The sequence below is a fragment of the Struthio camelus genome, chromosome 11 (genome assembly GCF_040807025.1).
Source record: "Struthio camelus isolate bStrCam1 chromosome 11, bStrCam1.hap1, whole genome shotgun sequence".
Taxonomy (NCBI): Eukaryota; Metazoa; Chordata; class Aves; order Struthioniformes; family Struthionidae; genus Struthio; species Struthio camelus.
In genome coordinates this window covers 12463637-12477647 of record NC_090952.1, presented here as the reverse complement: position 1 = coordinate 12477647, position 14011 = coordinate 12463637, and the positions used below count along the sequence as shown (strand labels likewise).

Genomic DNA, 14011 nt, shown 5'->3' with positions numbered 1-14011 from the left:
TCGGTCCTTTGCACTGAAAATCTGAATAGCTTAGAGCACCTTCTTCCTTTTGCTTCAGCTCCATAGTCAGGAAAAATAGAGCAAGAGGAGTAGGTGCGAGAAGAGTCGATACAGTTTTCAGTATGAATCCCTTCTTTGGGGTGTATTATTGCTATTTAGTTCATTTCAACAGTGTCATCTAGTTGCAACTTCAGCTTCTAATCCAGGTTCAACAGGAGCTACTCACATGCTTAAAAGTTAAGCATATGATTATCTTGATTTTACGGTAAACTCTAATCCCTTGCATTTCAGAATCCCCTTGAATGTAGCCTTCTTTAATGACATATACACAGTAACTCCTGTACTGGTGCTGCCACACCAAAACACAGCAACAAATCCAACCAAAACACTTTGCTAAACCAAAACACTGCTCCTGCTGAAGATATCAAGGGCAAATGGAATAATATAAAACAAGTCACAGTCTTACTGCTTGCTACAGAAATAAAAGGCACTTCTACACCATGATAATGATCCCTCTACAAAACCTGCACAGACAGGGAATTTCAGTAGTTGTCTTAGGGACTATGGACTGCGTATGCATTGCTTATTTATTTTAAGGACACACATACTCAGATATCCACATGCAACATCCTGTCCAACAAGTAGGAAGACAGGTACTTTTATCCTAAATGAGAAAAAGACACATTAACCCATCAGCACGGGGGTGCTGCCTATACTGTATGCAGTAAATCGTGATAATGCAGATCTCATTTCCTGGAGCCCTGCCATGCTCGTCTCGGACTCCTCCAGCCCTGTTCATATTCAAAGGCCTTAAAAGTTTTATGCATTTTTTCCCCTCCATGATCTAATCATGAGTTTGCAAACATTTCCAAAAACCTGGCAGTTACCATCACCACCCAGAACTGAAAGGCTGTCTTTGACTCCATTGTTTTAGTTCTACAGGATATCGCCAGTTCTTTGACTTTATGCCTTACCTGCCATGCCCAATTAAAATACAGGGAAAGACTACCAAAAGAAAAGCATATAATTTCAGAGGAAGTTGAAAGCTAAGAGCTCACAGGGGCTGGAGGAAGGGCGTTGGAAGAGGCGAAGAGAGGAGATAATTGTTTCTTTTCCCCCAGTTGCAGTCCTTCATTTCAAAAGCCCCTCAGTTTCAAAGCAGGGATGCAATCTTTTAAGTGCCTGTGCTGCTGCTCTGCCTTTCTCTCTCTGTGACTTGTGAAGTTACAGTTATTTTAATGGAGCCCAAAGCCCAGTTTTTAATACAGACACTTGTGCTGGGGTCTGGATTTCTGCAGCTGACATGATTCAAGGGAGCAGCTTTCATTTCAGATAAAAGCCAGAAAAACCTTTCTTCCCTGCCAAAGATTTTAAGCAAGCAGCATCCATATTATTGTAGCACAGCAAATGCAAATATCTAAGATGTAGCTATGAACTAGAATTCATAACAGGTTGATTACAGATTAAAGTGATGTGCGGACACCTGCTGAATGCTCGCTCTCCTGCTATTGCTTCACAGACCACATTTATTGGTAGCGGAATTAACTTCACCTTGACAGCTCTTTGGGGAGGAAGGGGTTTACGTACATCTGTAACCAGAGCCCCTAAATAATCAAGCTACCAGACTGTGCAGCTGGCCATTATCCTCAGCATCACCAAAGCCCTGGACTACACATTTCTGAAAGCAGAATTCAAGTCACTGTCAATCTCCTGCCATTCCACAAGAACAAAATTGACAGGGAGAGGACAGCAACGGTTTGAGAAGCCTTTAATGAAAACTTAAGGCCCAGGTACAAACATCTAGGAGGACAGCACATCCCTCATGTGCCTTCCCCCACCAAAGCAGCATTGAGAAAAAACAGAGCTGTACAGGCACTGGGAGAAGGATCATACTTGAGGACCAAGCCCTTCCCATTTCGTGATCCCACACACTAGGAAGGGGGACTACATACGAGGAGCAAGTCTTTCCCATTTCATGATCTGCATAAGCAGGTTGAGTTTGTACTTTCACTCAGAAGCAGCCCCAAATCAGCAGAGACCATGGACCCATTCCCACCTGCCTTCCTTACTGCCATGGGAGGATTTACAAGGCAGCGCACTGCCACTTGGCTCAACACACTCTCCCTCCCAAGGGACAGGCTGGGCAACCCCTGCCATCACTACCACTACCCATGCACCTAACCACAGTTTGCAAGCAGCAGCCAGAGCAACTCCTCTGGTCCCCCTGACCAGGCCATGGCCAGTGGACAGTCACAGCAGGTGTGGTTCCACACAGCACTATAACAGAGGAATCTCAGACAAATACTCACTCAAACTTTCACATTCCACCACGATATTCACCTGGATTTGCTGTTTGCTTCTTGAACAGTGAATAAAAACAATAAATCTCTCAGTACCACTAACAGTTTCTGCGCACCTTCCTCCTTACTCGCCATTTGTTCAACTAACATTTTGTTCAGTCTCTGTCTACACAGAGTTCACATGCCCACCATGCCTTATGCCCACCATCCAGCATTCCCTCACTCACGTGCTCCAGCAGCAAATTGCTCAGGAGATGAGCGCAGACAGCACTACTACATCAGCCGGATCAGCAGCAGGTAAGATCAGTGGAAAGGACAGAATCAAATCCCAGTAGAGAAGACTGCCTGGGTAAAAATATCTGGTCCAACCCACACTAGCTAGCTGTGGAGAACTTCCAGATGAACATCTTGACATGATGAGTAGTGGGGACAGGGAAAAAAAGTGTCCTCACTGTCATGGATATAGCAGCATAGCAGATAAATGTTAGCAAAGCAGGCAACCTCTTGCAAACAACGTGCTAGGCTAACTTCTAGCTCTATTTGAATAGCCTACCTTGTTTCAAGTCCCACATCAACAGCAGTTAGTAGGCTGTCTGAATTTCTATGCAGCAAACAACACTTCTGAGCAGAGTCCTGAAGATTTAATTGAGAAACCAGGTGTTCAGTGAGGTTGTGTCTCATCCTGCCCTGACATACGGCGCACAGAGATGGAGAATCCTGTCTAGATGAGGGACAGAAGACAGCAATGAAGGAAAATGAGCTAGAAAAGGCTCGTATCCACTATGTTAACGGATCCAGTAAGAGTCATCCAGCCAGACAGCTTGAAAACATAAACTCTGAATGTACCCTTCCCAAAGCTCTGTGCTTGAATGGGGACCAAAAAGGGTAATTTAAAGCTGACTCCATGCTATAAACATTCCCAGAACAATTTGCCTGGTTTCACTTCTGGAAATCCTACATAACATCTCAACAAATAATTCACAAACAGAATGTTTTTAAAACGTGGGTGATTTTCAAGCGTGTGCAATCTTCTCAGAAGTTCACAACATCCATATGTCAGATTTTTATATATAGGTGCTCCATACGGCATACGGATTGCATCATTCTTCACAGCTGCTCATAATAGTATAAGAAAAAAAAATAGAAGAAAGCCTTGTTTTCTTACAGCTGAAGTACCAGGGCCATTTTTAAAACATACATCAAGAGCCTATAGCCCAGTTTCATAAACAATTTATGCTCTTAGGAGCCCAACTCACACGAAGAAATCACATTATGACTTAAGTGCTTCAGTCACTTGGGAAGATTTTTAAATTTTTTTCCAAGTCCCCAGGACAAAATCCTGCCCTACATCAGGGGGCAGAGATTTGCAGTGCCTCATTGAACAGAGAGGGTAGGCAATCCAGGAGCTCCTTGTTGGCTCCAAACAAGAAGTAATTTACCACTAGCAGCAAGTCTCTCATTTTCATCCACTTCTACCACCGCTGCAGATCAGCACTTCAGTGGGCCAAAGTCAGTACTACCCCTGTTCTCCAACTCTTCCTTCCTGTCAGGTCTCGGCAGCCATGAGGAAAGGCAAAGCCAGTTCTTACTCCTCGCTCCACCTTCTCGCCCTGAGAGACTGGATTTTCTTTTAGAATCAAGACAAAGATCCCAAACTCTCCTGCGTGCCCAGGCATGTTTTTCTAGCTCTGTCTTCTTCCACATTTCCCGTGACAGATCAGAAACCTGGCACCAGCACCCCTGGTTCACTTTACTGTTTTAAGCTCAAAATTACTTCATCGACAAGAATTGAACATGTGTAAGGCTTTAAGCCTGGACAGCATTTTATTTTTATTACCCACCAAAAACATGTTTCTAGTTTGTCAGGCAAGTTTCATTTACACAGGCTCACAGCACTTGCATAGCGCTCATTTTATTCTCAGCTTGTCTTCAGAGTGGCTGTAGGAGTACGTCCATATGGCGGTCAGGCCTTTTCAGCTAAACTGGAAGTACCGAAACAGAGATGCAATTTTCATGCAGGTACATGAACTGCTTCACTTTCATATGGGGGACAATACAGCATCTCGCTGCCTCCGCATACGCACACAAACACGTGACAGCAGCGAGGTCCAGGGCAAACAGCGGCTTTCCCTGTTTCAGCAGCAAAAGCTCTGGGGAGCCTCTACTGTCCAGCGCTGACCCTGTGGAGCTCTTCCCTCAGATGCCTCATGCCAGTCATAGCTCCATGGAGCCACCAAACCCCAAACCACCAGGGGAAAGCTGTCACCATTGCCAGCAATCTAAGATACATATGGGCAAATTAAAAATATGGAAGCCCTCTGATTTTCTCTCTCTTAAATCTCAGTAAGTGGGCTTTTAAACTCTGCCACCTGTCCTGCTCAAACGTCAGGTATTGAGCAGGATAAGAGGAGGTTCCTAAAGACTGCTGCTTAAACCCTATCAGCATTTTTAGTCAAGATGACCAGCGCTCCTCCCGACCAGCAGCACGCACTTCCTCTCTCACTAGGAAGAGCAGAAGCCCACACTTGGGGCAGAGCTGGGCACTGTTTGAGCCACAGCGTTGCTGCCAAAGATGCCTACAGCTCCCAGCTTTTTCCTTGGGTCTCCCCAAACCAGTATCAACGAGACTCTCCTGTGAGCAGATAACGGGATCAGGCATAAATTAAGCTAGAAGTTTCCTGAGCTGAAACAGCAGGAATGCACTGGTCTGACTCAAATCTGGGGGCTGGATAATACCCACCTGCAAAGTTTAATTTCTCTAAGAGCTCTGCTTGCAATAAAAGCTTTCCTTTTTTTTTTTTCCTTTTTTGTATAAACTTGCATTTTAAATCATTCTATATATATATATATATATACACACATATTTATGTACATATGCATATTACAGAAAGCCAACTGAGTTTCTCAGCAAAGATTAAAAAATGGAAATACCTGAGACTATACACCTACATCACAAGTAAGTTCATCTCCTTAGAACTTGAACTTCAAAAATTCACAGGAAGGGGTTTGATAAGCAAATTTAATGACTCCGCAAAGATATATCTGCCTCCTTTCATACCATGTATGATTAGATGACAGGCACTTGTTGCTAGACTTTTCATGTACTTGCTCATTTGCATGCACTAGAGAATTACCCATTAAAGACTGCCTTTTCTTCTTGAATTTCTGCCTCTGATAAATGGCCAACTCCACTGGCTTGACTTAGCGACAGTCCTTGGTCCTGACAGCTCAACTTAATTAATCTCTTTAATTTATTGATCAAGCCCATAGCAAAGGAGCATTCCCCATTAAATAGGATTTTTATCATCCTGAGTTATAGGACTAAATGCCTTCTTAAAATCTGAAATTTAGTTAGCAGCTGACATGCTGTCCATCCAAAAAGCTACTCGTGAAGAGGAAGAGTCGGAGATTAAAAATGACTTGATGGTTTTAAATAATGATGAGCAGGTCAGGAAAGAATTTGAACTCTAGCCCCATTGCTTATTTCACAAAAACTGTATTGCAAAGCAATAATAAATCCTTGAAAACTTATTCTGAAGACTGGCTCTACCACTGGATTATACTCCATCACATTTGCGTTACTTATAGCAAATGAGACAGGCCTATCTGTGTAAACCGTGACAATTACTTCTGCTGGGAAGATGCAGATTATTTAGCACTACTGTATCTCCTGGATGCGTTATTAATATGGATGTAAAACCTTGCAGTTAAAAAAAAACACACAAGGAAGCAAACTATAGGTATAAGCAGATAAAAGAACAAACTAGCCTTTAAAATGAAGAAATCCTGTCCAGATCAAGGATAGGAGTTACCTGTTTTAGGGCATCCAGATAAGTCACTCCCCCTGCTGCCTAAGCCCCAAAGTATTTGCCTTTCCCTTTAGAATCAAATAACCAGAAGCAATTATAAACTGGCAGGAAATTATAAGCCTAAAAAGCCAGTCCAGAAGGTTGATGTTCTCAGTGTTAGTCTTACTGTCTCTAATACTGTAACTCTCTGTACTTCCGCATGTGTTTAGAAAAAGATGCAAATGAGACTTAACTCTTGCAGAACTCTAGCCACTGGAGGATAATTATAATAAATATTGTTTCTATGCTAATTACTATTTGTGTTCTTGCTATAAAACTAACTTATTCAGAGAAGCATAACTGAACAAGTAGGGATAGCTAGACTGGACAACAGATAAATGGTCTCATCCTAATTCCCTATAGTTTAACTTCTAGATATTAAATAAAAATCTCCTTTTTATGGGATGCCAGTGGTATCATTTGGGCATTAATATACTGCATATGTTAAATCCATTGTTTCATTCGCTTTCTAATGTATTTTTAAGATGGTGGCAAGGATGAAAATATTTTATATAAATCTTTCCGGGATCTGAAATCACTTAGTTCGGATGTGTTCCAAGTGCAGCAGTTTGAAGGAGACATAAAATTTGGAGGGTGTACAGCTGGCCAACGTGCACATTTTGAGGACACTTTTCACTAGCGTTTTTGGATGTAAACCTTGGTTCGCTACCCAAAGGTGCCCCTATTCCCACAGTACTCCTTACCAGCTGGGCTGACCTCCTCCTGCGACGCAGGGAGAGCAGCAGAGTCATTCCTCTCCAGTCCCCGGAGCCAGAGTCTGCAGTCAAATTGAGCAGTCTCATCCAGATGGAAAAATCAGATGATAATCTTTTTTTATCCCAGTCTTGAGTGTATCCAACTCTGGCAGGTAGCAGTCTAGGCTAACACATTATTATACTTAATTCCGCTAATAGAGTGGAAACCAACTGTTACTACGTACCTGCACTGCTAAAGCTTTATGAGGGAAGGGTCCGGAGCGGCCTGGCATTTCCTTCCATTTCCTGGGGCTCAGCTACCCTCCCAGCTATGGTATGGGCAATGCAATATTGCTTAGCACGAGCTTCACTGTCCTGCTGGCACTGCGCTCCCCCCCACCGAAGGGCTTGCTGGTGCCGCAACCCTCAGTTGCGGCCCTTTCACTACAGACTGCAGAGAAGGTGCTGTCTGACCCGGCTGCGTCCTCTCTGCCCACGAAACACGGTCAGCACTGGAAAAAACAAAGGGGAAAGATTCTTCGTCTTCACCCAACTCTCACCTAAACCCTCAGGGCTGAGCCAGCTCCTCTGCGCCCTGCTGCCACAGACAGCCTCAGCTTCGGCTCGCAGTCCTGCCTGGGAAAACTATGACCCACCACCCCTGTACACTCTCCTCTGTGGCAGGGTGAAAAAGAAATAAATACATAATAATACGCAAGCATATTTAAAGTAGGTGCTCTTTACAATTTTTCATTTCTGAAAAGCTTCAGCTTTATCTCCTAATTAAAACTCACACTGTTTTCTAGTCTACAGATTCAGATGAACGGAGAGGGGTATGGAAGCTGTCAGTTGCTTTGCAGTAAGATTTTAACACATCACAAATCACAAACACCCAAAAGTCCACTTGACTGTTGGAGTGGGGGGAAGGGGAGGGGTGTTCAGCCTGTCAAGGCCACCAAATTACTCCTGACAACAAAAAATATTCTGAAATAAACTTTGAAAGGTCTCCCCCGATCTCCCTCCCTCTTCCTTGTGCTGGAGGAAGCAAAAGGCCAGATGACGCTTATCTGGAGCATTTCTTTACCAGTGCAATTGTTTCCATATCGCGGATGGATTCCCAAAGGGCTTTCAAATAGATTTGGCACTGTTCAGGAGTCTGGAAGCTGAAACTGTCCTCTTTTAAGTAATTACTCATTAAGACAAAGGTAGCATGACTCGTTTTATGGGAAACGCACATGAACAGAAAAACTGGGCACGATCCTATCCGAATCCCTGGGATGCTGCTCTTCTGAAGAGACAAAATTAATTGCTCCCATTTCCTGCAAGGTTTGCTGAAACAGCTCTGCATGGATGCAAATTATATGTCAGGAGATGCATCCATATTAGCATATGGCTGACAACAGCCGTCAAAATACTGCACTGCATTCTACTTTGGCCCACATATATACCGAAAAAACGCGCCCTGCTCCTGCTCTTAGTAAACATTTGTAAGTTCCCATGCTTGCTCTACCCAAGGAAAAGAACAGAAGTGCCATCTTAAGAATTCATACCATTTTTTCAAAATCTTCTCACTTGTTGCCCAAGCTGCCCAAATTTAGGTGTTTGTGTTAAACAATTCCACATTTGATCCATCTCCAGTTGTCAAAGTAAAATCTGCTTTCTGCTCGCTAGCAGTATAAGCAATACCTTTTGTATGTAAAAAGTAGTATTTAAAAGCAACTGAAATCTCTAAATAATTTAAGTATATGCTGCAGTGAAAGTCAAGTACGCTTCAGCTATTAGAAATATAGTCAGTGTATTTCAGTTACTTTTATAATGGTGTTACGAGCCATTCAAACTTTTGTTATCCTGAATTCACAGCATCACAGTGTACATAAAATTATTATTTTTAATTAAGATGATAAAGCACTCTGAAGCAAGAGAAGCTTCCAATTTTCCTAATTAAGTGATGCAGAAAAAATGGCTTAAATGATTCGAGAACTAAATTTCACAATGGTTATGCCATTTAAAAGTTACAGAGCTTAGAAACTGGGTTGCACTCCTTAAGAGGCGCTTTAATAATTCAAGATCTTTCAAGGTCACAGAGAAAGCAGTGATACAGTGATTTCTCTTCTCAAAATTTAAGAGCTCTGCTCAGTCCTCTCATAGGCATGCATATATATCCAAGGGTTGCCGTGGGATCTGCAGTCCTCAGGGTCAACATGACAAGTCAGTGTATTCAGCCCACTACTGCATACCCGCAGTTTGGCTTCAAAGCATCACTTATTTTAGTAATGAATTTGGTGTATCCTTGACAATAGAGCCAGGTAAGCTGCTCTTTCTCAAGAAGCCCTTACAGTATTGACTGTAGTAAAGAGAAATAACTCCCAATTAACTGCCACTAAGGGCCAGCTTCAGGTTGAGATTTGGTGGACTGAGTACTTGCACGGGAGCGTTCAATTCTTGAGCAATCAATCAAAGCATTAAAAAAGTCATTTAGAACAAGTATGAAAACTTCAGGCAATTACTGAGCGAACAAATGCATTACTAAGTGTGAACATAAAAAAAAAGTCCAAATACTGCCCCTTATAATACTAGACTAAACACACAGGTGGGCTACAGAGTTTAAAACCTAACGTTTTGACACTTCCATAGAAGTGTCGGACCAAGAAGGGGAGCAGAGAAATCCTCACCTTGCCACTGGTTGCAACATCTGCTTGCGCAATGGTGTTTTGGTGAAACCTCCCTCCTTTCTGTGCTAGCGCATCGGCTGAGCCCCTTTAGCAAAGGATCACTTCCTAAAGAGCATCTCAGAGTCCAAACATTCAAGCTGACATTCATGCAACTAAAACCCATCATTCAATTGTGCGTGGAAACTAGACTGGAAAAAGTGTGGGCATGCCCAAATGCAAGTTTATATTCAAATTCAGACAATAAATTGATGACAAATTATGGACACGACACCTGGCTCAAGATGGGAGCTTGCCCTCCTTTCTAGCCGTTCTTTATGTAGCTGGATGCTCTGTTCTGCTTCTGGAGAGCTAAAAACCAGGCCCCCCTCTACCTGAGGGTACAAAAAGCCCAATCCTTTACAGAGAGAGCAACTAGTAAGCAATACCACAAAGCATATAAAATCAGTGAAAATACAAGAGGTCCAAATCCAGCCACTCTCTATCCTGTCTTTCATCATTCAATTAAGAGTGCCTGTAAGCTCTATGAGCTGCTCTCTGTTAGTTAAGTTGGTGTCTTTATATATATATATATTTTTTTTTTTTTAATGTGATTTCTGGTAGGTTTGTTTTTGCACTGATCTGTCAGTGTGTTGTGCATAAAATGACAACTCAAGTCTCAAACTATCAGCCTCTTTCTGCCAAGTAACGAATAGCGGATGCTTAAAAAAGTCTAGTGGCATTCCAGAGAGCTAAAGGATAACGAATCACAATCTGGGCAAACTGCAACTTTCTTTTTTCTTCCTCCACTTCCTTTCTTTCTTCTCCCACCCTCCCTCAGTTGCTCGTAGGAGGTTAGGTGATGGGGTTCAAGAAAACAGATTTTTTCATTTCTGAGCTTTAGCAAAGTGTTCTCAAGCACAAGCAGAATCTCATTTTCACTTTGGACATTACATGGCGCTTTGTCATTAATTTGGACAAGATGTCAAGAGAATAGAAAATAAGCTGTAACACCCTCCCCCAAGCTACTTTCTGCTGTTAGACTGAAGAGGCCAGGTTACTAAAGAGGCTAATAAAATGTTTGTTGTGTTTCCCCTCACTGTGTAAAACAAACTTCCTGATGTTTAAGGATCATATTTTTAAAGAATTACATTAAACCTTGGATTTCAGTTTTATTCTCATTTTTTAATTACTTCACCCCTTTCATTTTTAAAAGGTCTTTTTTGATTTAGCTGTCCTCTCCAATGCTTGGAACCATGCGCCGGGAGGTAAACATAACAAAACAATGCCACAATAATTACGCTTTAAAAAAGGAGTATGTTGCATATTCAGGTAGTCTCTAGAAGAACAGAAGAAAAAGAATGAAACATTTGGCAGTTGTTCACCACATTTCTAAGGCACTGAAGACAGTTTCTCAAGTACTGAGACAATGCAGACAATACTGGAACCTGAACAAAAAGCAAATCAAAACAGCAGGGCAATCTCCCATGCCTTCAGAGCAGAAACTTCCTCATCATCCCATCTTGGCTGTTAATTTTAGAGCAGTTGTGAACATCACCAGTGCATCCACATTACAAAAATGGCAGGCAATAGCCTCCACAGGATTTCACTATAGAGCATTTCCCAACAGCAGCCTCTCCCATGCCTTGCCACAGCTCTTAGGCTTCATGACAGCAGCAGCCCTCAACCAGGACAAAACTGCTAATGGTTTCAGCCTGGTCTCCTTCCTGCAGCCCAGGCTGGCCCTCACTGTCGTCTGCCCCCGCGGGGCGCAGGGTGGAGGCCCTGTAAGGGAGTGGAAAGACCCATACCCTCACTAGGCTGCGTCCCCTGGAGCAACGGATGTCTTCCCACTTATGGCAAAGAGCTTCAAATCCAGCCCTCTACTTCAGTCTTTTCGACCTTGCCAGAGCAAATAAATAATTCATCCAGCTACTGAGATGGGGACATCTTTCTCTTTTGAAGTCTGTGCACAGTTGTGTTCAGCTCTTAGAGCTCACTTCCAAAAAAATCTTTAATTAGGACTGAATATAAACATAAACTTATCAGTCAAATGCTATCCTAAAAAAGGGTACTGTTAATCAGATGCTTAAGTGATCCTTTCATCACAGCCTCACAAGACCGAAGCAACACATGATTAAGAGTGATGGCAGACACACAACCCAAGCGTCCCAAATACCTAGGAAGTTGCCACGCTACTTGCAGTGAAGGCAGCCAGCTATCACCCGGCATCCCTAATGGCTTCTGCTCCTGCTCAAGGAGGGATCTTGAAGGGCTGGTTTGAAGCCTCCTTCCAGCAATGACATCCCAGAGAGGCAGGCACAGGTCAATGTCACACAGTCACACCCAACACTCAAGGCCACTTCCCTTCATTCTTTGAATAAATATATCACCCACCCTATTTCTGCTTCCCAGAAAGCCCAGGACATTCTTTGGCAGGGAAAACATAAGCTGCTAAGCCAAGGCCATGAGACGCTTGCGAGGCCATGCTGCAAACAGATAGCTCGCCTGGGAGGCCAGCACGAGGCCGCAGCCCCCGGGCAGCAGCGGCCGAGGCCGTTTCGGCGTAGCCACAGTCTGCTGGGAGGCAGGGGTGGCTGTCCCACTGCTGCCACTCAAAGCCAGCTCCTGAGAAGGCTCAGCACTGATTCTGAAAGAGCCTGCTCACCTCCCAAGGAAACGACAGAGGACAGGCTGGCATCGCCACAGGAAGGACAGAAACAATATTTTTTTCTTCTTTTGAATCACCAAGTTTATTTGTGGCACAAGAGCCTTGGGCTGGACAGAGCATTTTTAAGTGCCAGCTCATGCAGGTGTCAAGCGGAGTGAGAGAGAAAACAGCAGAAAAGCAAACGTGCAGGGTGCCTGTGCTCGGCGGGCAGGTCAGTCGGGGGGAACCAGGCTGCCGGCTCCTCGCCAGCACGGCCCGCACCGCGGTGTACGCCGTCAGGTGTGCTAGGCGGTCAGGGAACAGCAAGCATATCACACAATGACAGCCCCACTCGGAGGCCTTCTCTCATACTGCCTGAGCTGTTCTTGATGTTGCTCAGTCTCCTGATGCTAATGAAAACAATTTGTTTATTAATTAAAGCTACCTTAAGAGAACCAGGGTCCTCATGCATGCGTTCAAGTCAGGGGAGTTAGAGTGGGGACAAAACACCACGACGTATTTTGCAATTACTCAAGTACCTTCCTGTAACAAGCGGTCAGCAAAACACTCCCCTTCAGTCAACTAAGAACTCAACATTTGTGGTCCTCCTTTAAGTGCCTCAAGACATTTGGCAGCATAGAAAAGCAGCCTGGTAGCACTATAGAGCCTTATAGCCCTATAGCCTTTTACTCGGCACATTACAACAGTACGAAATGGAACATCCACTAAAAATAAATAAATAAATACATAAATAAAATCTACCAAAATACACCAGAATTCATCCCTCCCCTCCTACTGGGCACACTGAAGGGTGCCCCACAGCCCAGTCTGCGGCCCTGGCAACAAAGCTCGTCTGGGGATTTGTCCGTCACCTTCCCGGAGAACAGGACACAGCTCCCAGCTCGCTGTTGCTAATTTGAAGTAGAGAAATCTCTTCTTCATGTAAGTTGAGGTGTGTGTTTTATTTAACAATTAATAATTCATACAATCACAAGCTCTGATTCAAGACTGCTTCTCAGCAACCGTTAAGGGACGCGGCAGGTTTGGGAAGACCCAGGACTACAGCAGTTTGCACCATCACAGACCACTGCACCAGATGTCACATTCATTTTGGCAGATGGGAATTCACAGCCTGCCAGAGTTCAGCCTCCTGGGCTGACCCACTGCGCTCCGGAGCCAGTGGGAGACTTCCCCCGTTCTCCGCAAGTCAAGATTTGGGTCCCTCATATCTCCAACTTGGAAAGAAAAAAAGTAAATAAGAAATGAGATGACAGAGTGCCAGGATACAGGAGAGAAGAGTGCTGAGGAAATTAAAGGTCGAAAATAAATTTGATTAGAAATTAGAAAGGAGAAAGAAAAGAAAAAAAGGTTACTGCTGGTAATTTTACCGCAAAGGTAGAGGTCAAAAATGTTTCCTTCCCAATTCAAAAACCATCAAATTCTGTTGTACTTGAACTTTATGATGAATAAAATACAAGCAGTTAACAATGGATGAACCAGTTTGGGAGGGAAACATAACTAACCCAAGCGTTCTTGCAATAATAAACAACTGTGATAGGTTCAAGTTTTCCGTCAACTGGTTCCTTAAATGAATATATCGCAGGCACAGACATTCAGCGGAAAAAGTGAATTCTTAACCTTTAGAAAATTGAAGTTTCTACATGGAAATTGTTTTTACTACTTATATAGACACAAAAAGGGGAAATGACAAAAATGTCAAGGGAGTCAAATTAACCTTTTTTGATCAATGACTAGTTTATAGGGATAGGCACAGTTTTGAAGTTTTGAAGTTTCTGATGTACACAAGCCATCAAGGCTGGAATCAATAAAAAGAGAAAATGAAGTGATTGTGTAGACTGAAATTTGACAG

The 14011-nt window shown here is 43.3% G+C and overlaps 1 protein-coding gene across 7 annotated transcripts in view; it reads right to left on the bottom strand.

The window, feature by feature from the left end:
• The window catches only part of IL1RAPL2 (interleukin 1 receptor accessory protein like 2), a 407756-nt gene that overhangs the window by 306219 nt on the left and 87526 nt on the right, over nt 1–14011 (bottom strand). The window contains exon 2 of one of the 7 annotated variants that reach the window (XM_009672012.2): nt 2854–2933. The exons of 5 other annotated variants lie outside the window; for them this stretch is intronic. In XM_009672012.2, the coding sequence (XP_009670307.2) occupies nt 2854–2872 (19 nt within the window). In that variant the 5' untranslated portion in view covers nt 2873–2933. Of the gene's footprint in view, nt 1–2527; nt 2619–2853; nt 2934–14011 lie in introns of those variants that run through there. One more of the 7 variants, XM_009672013.2, reaches the window with a different exon arrangement.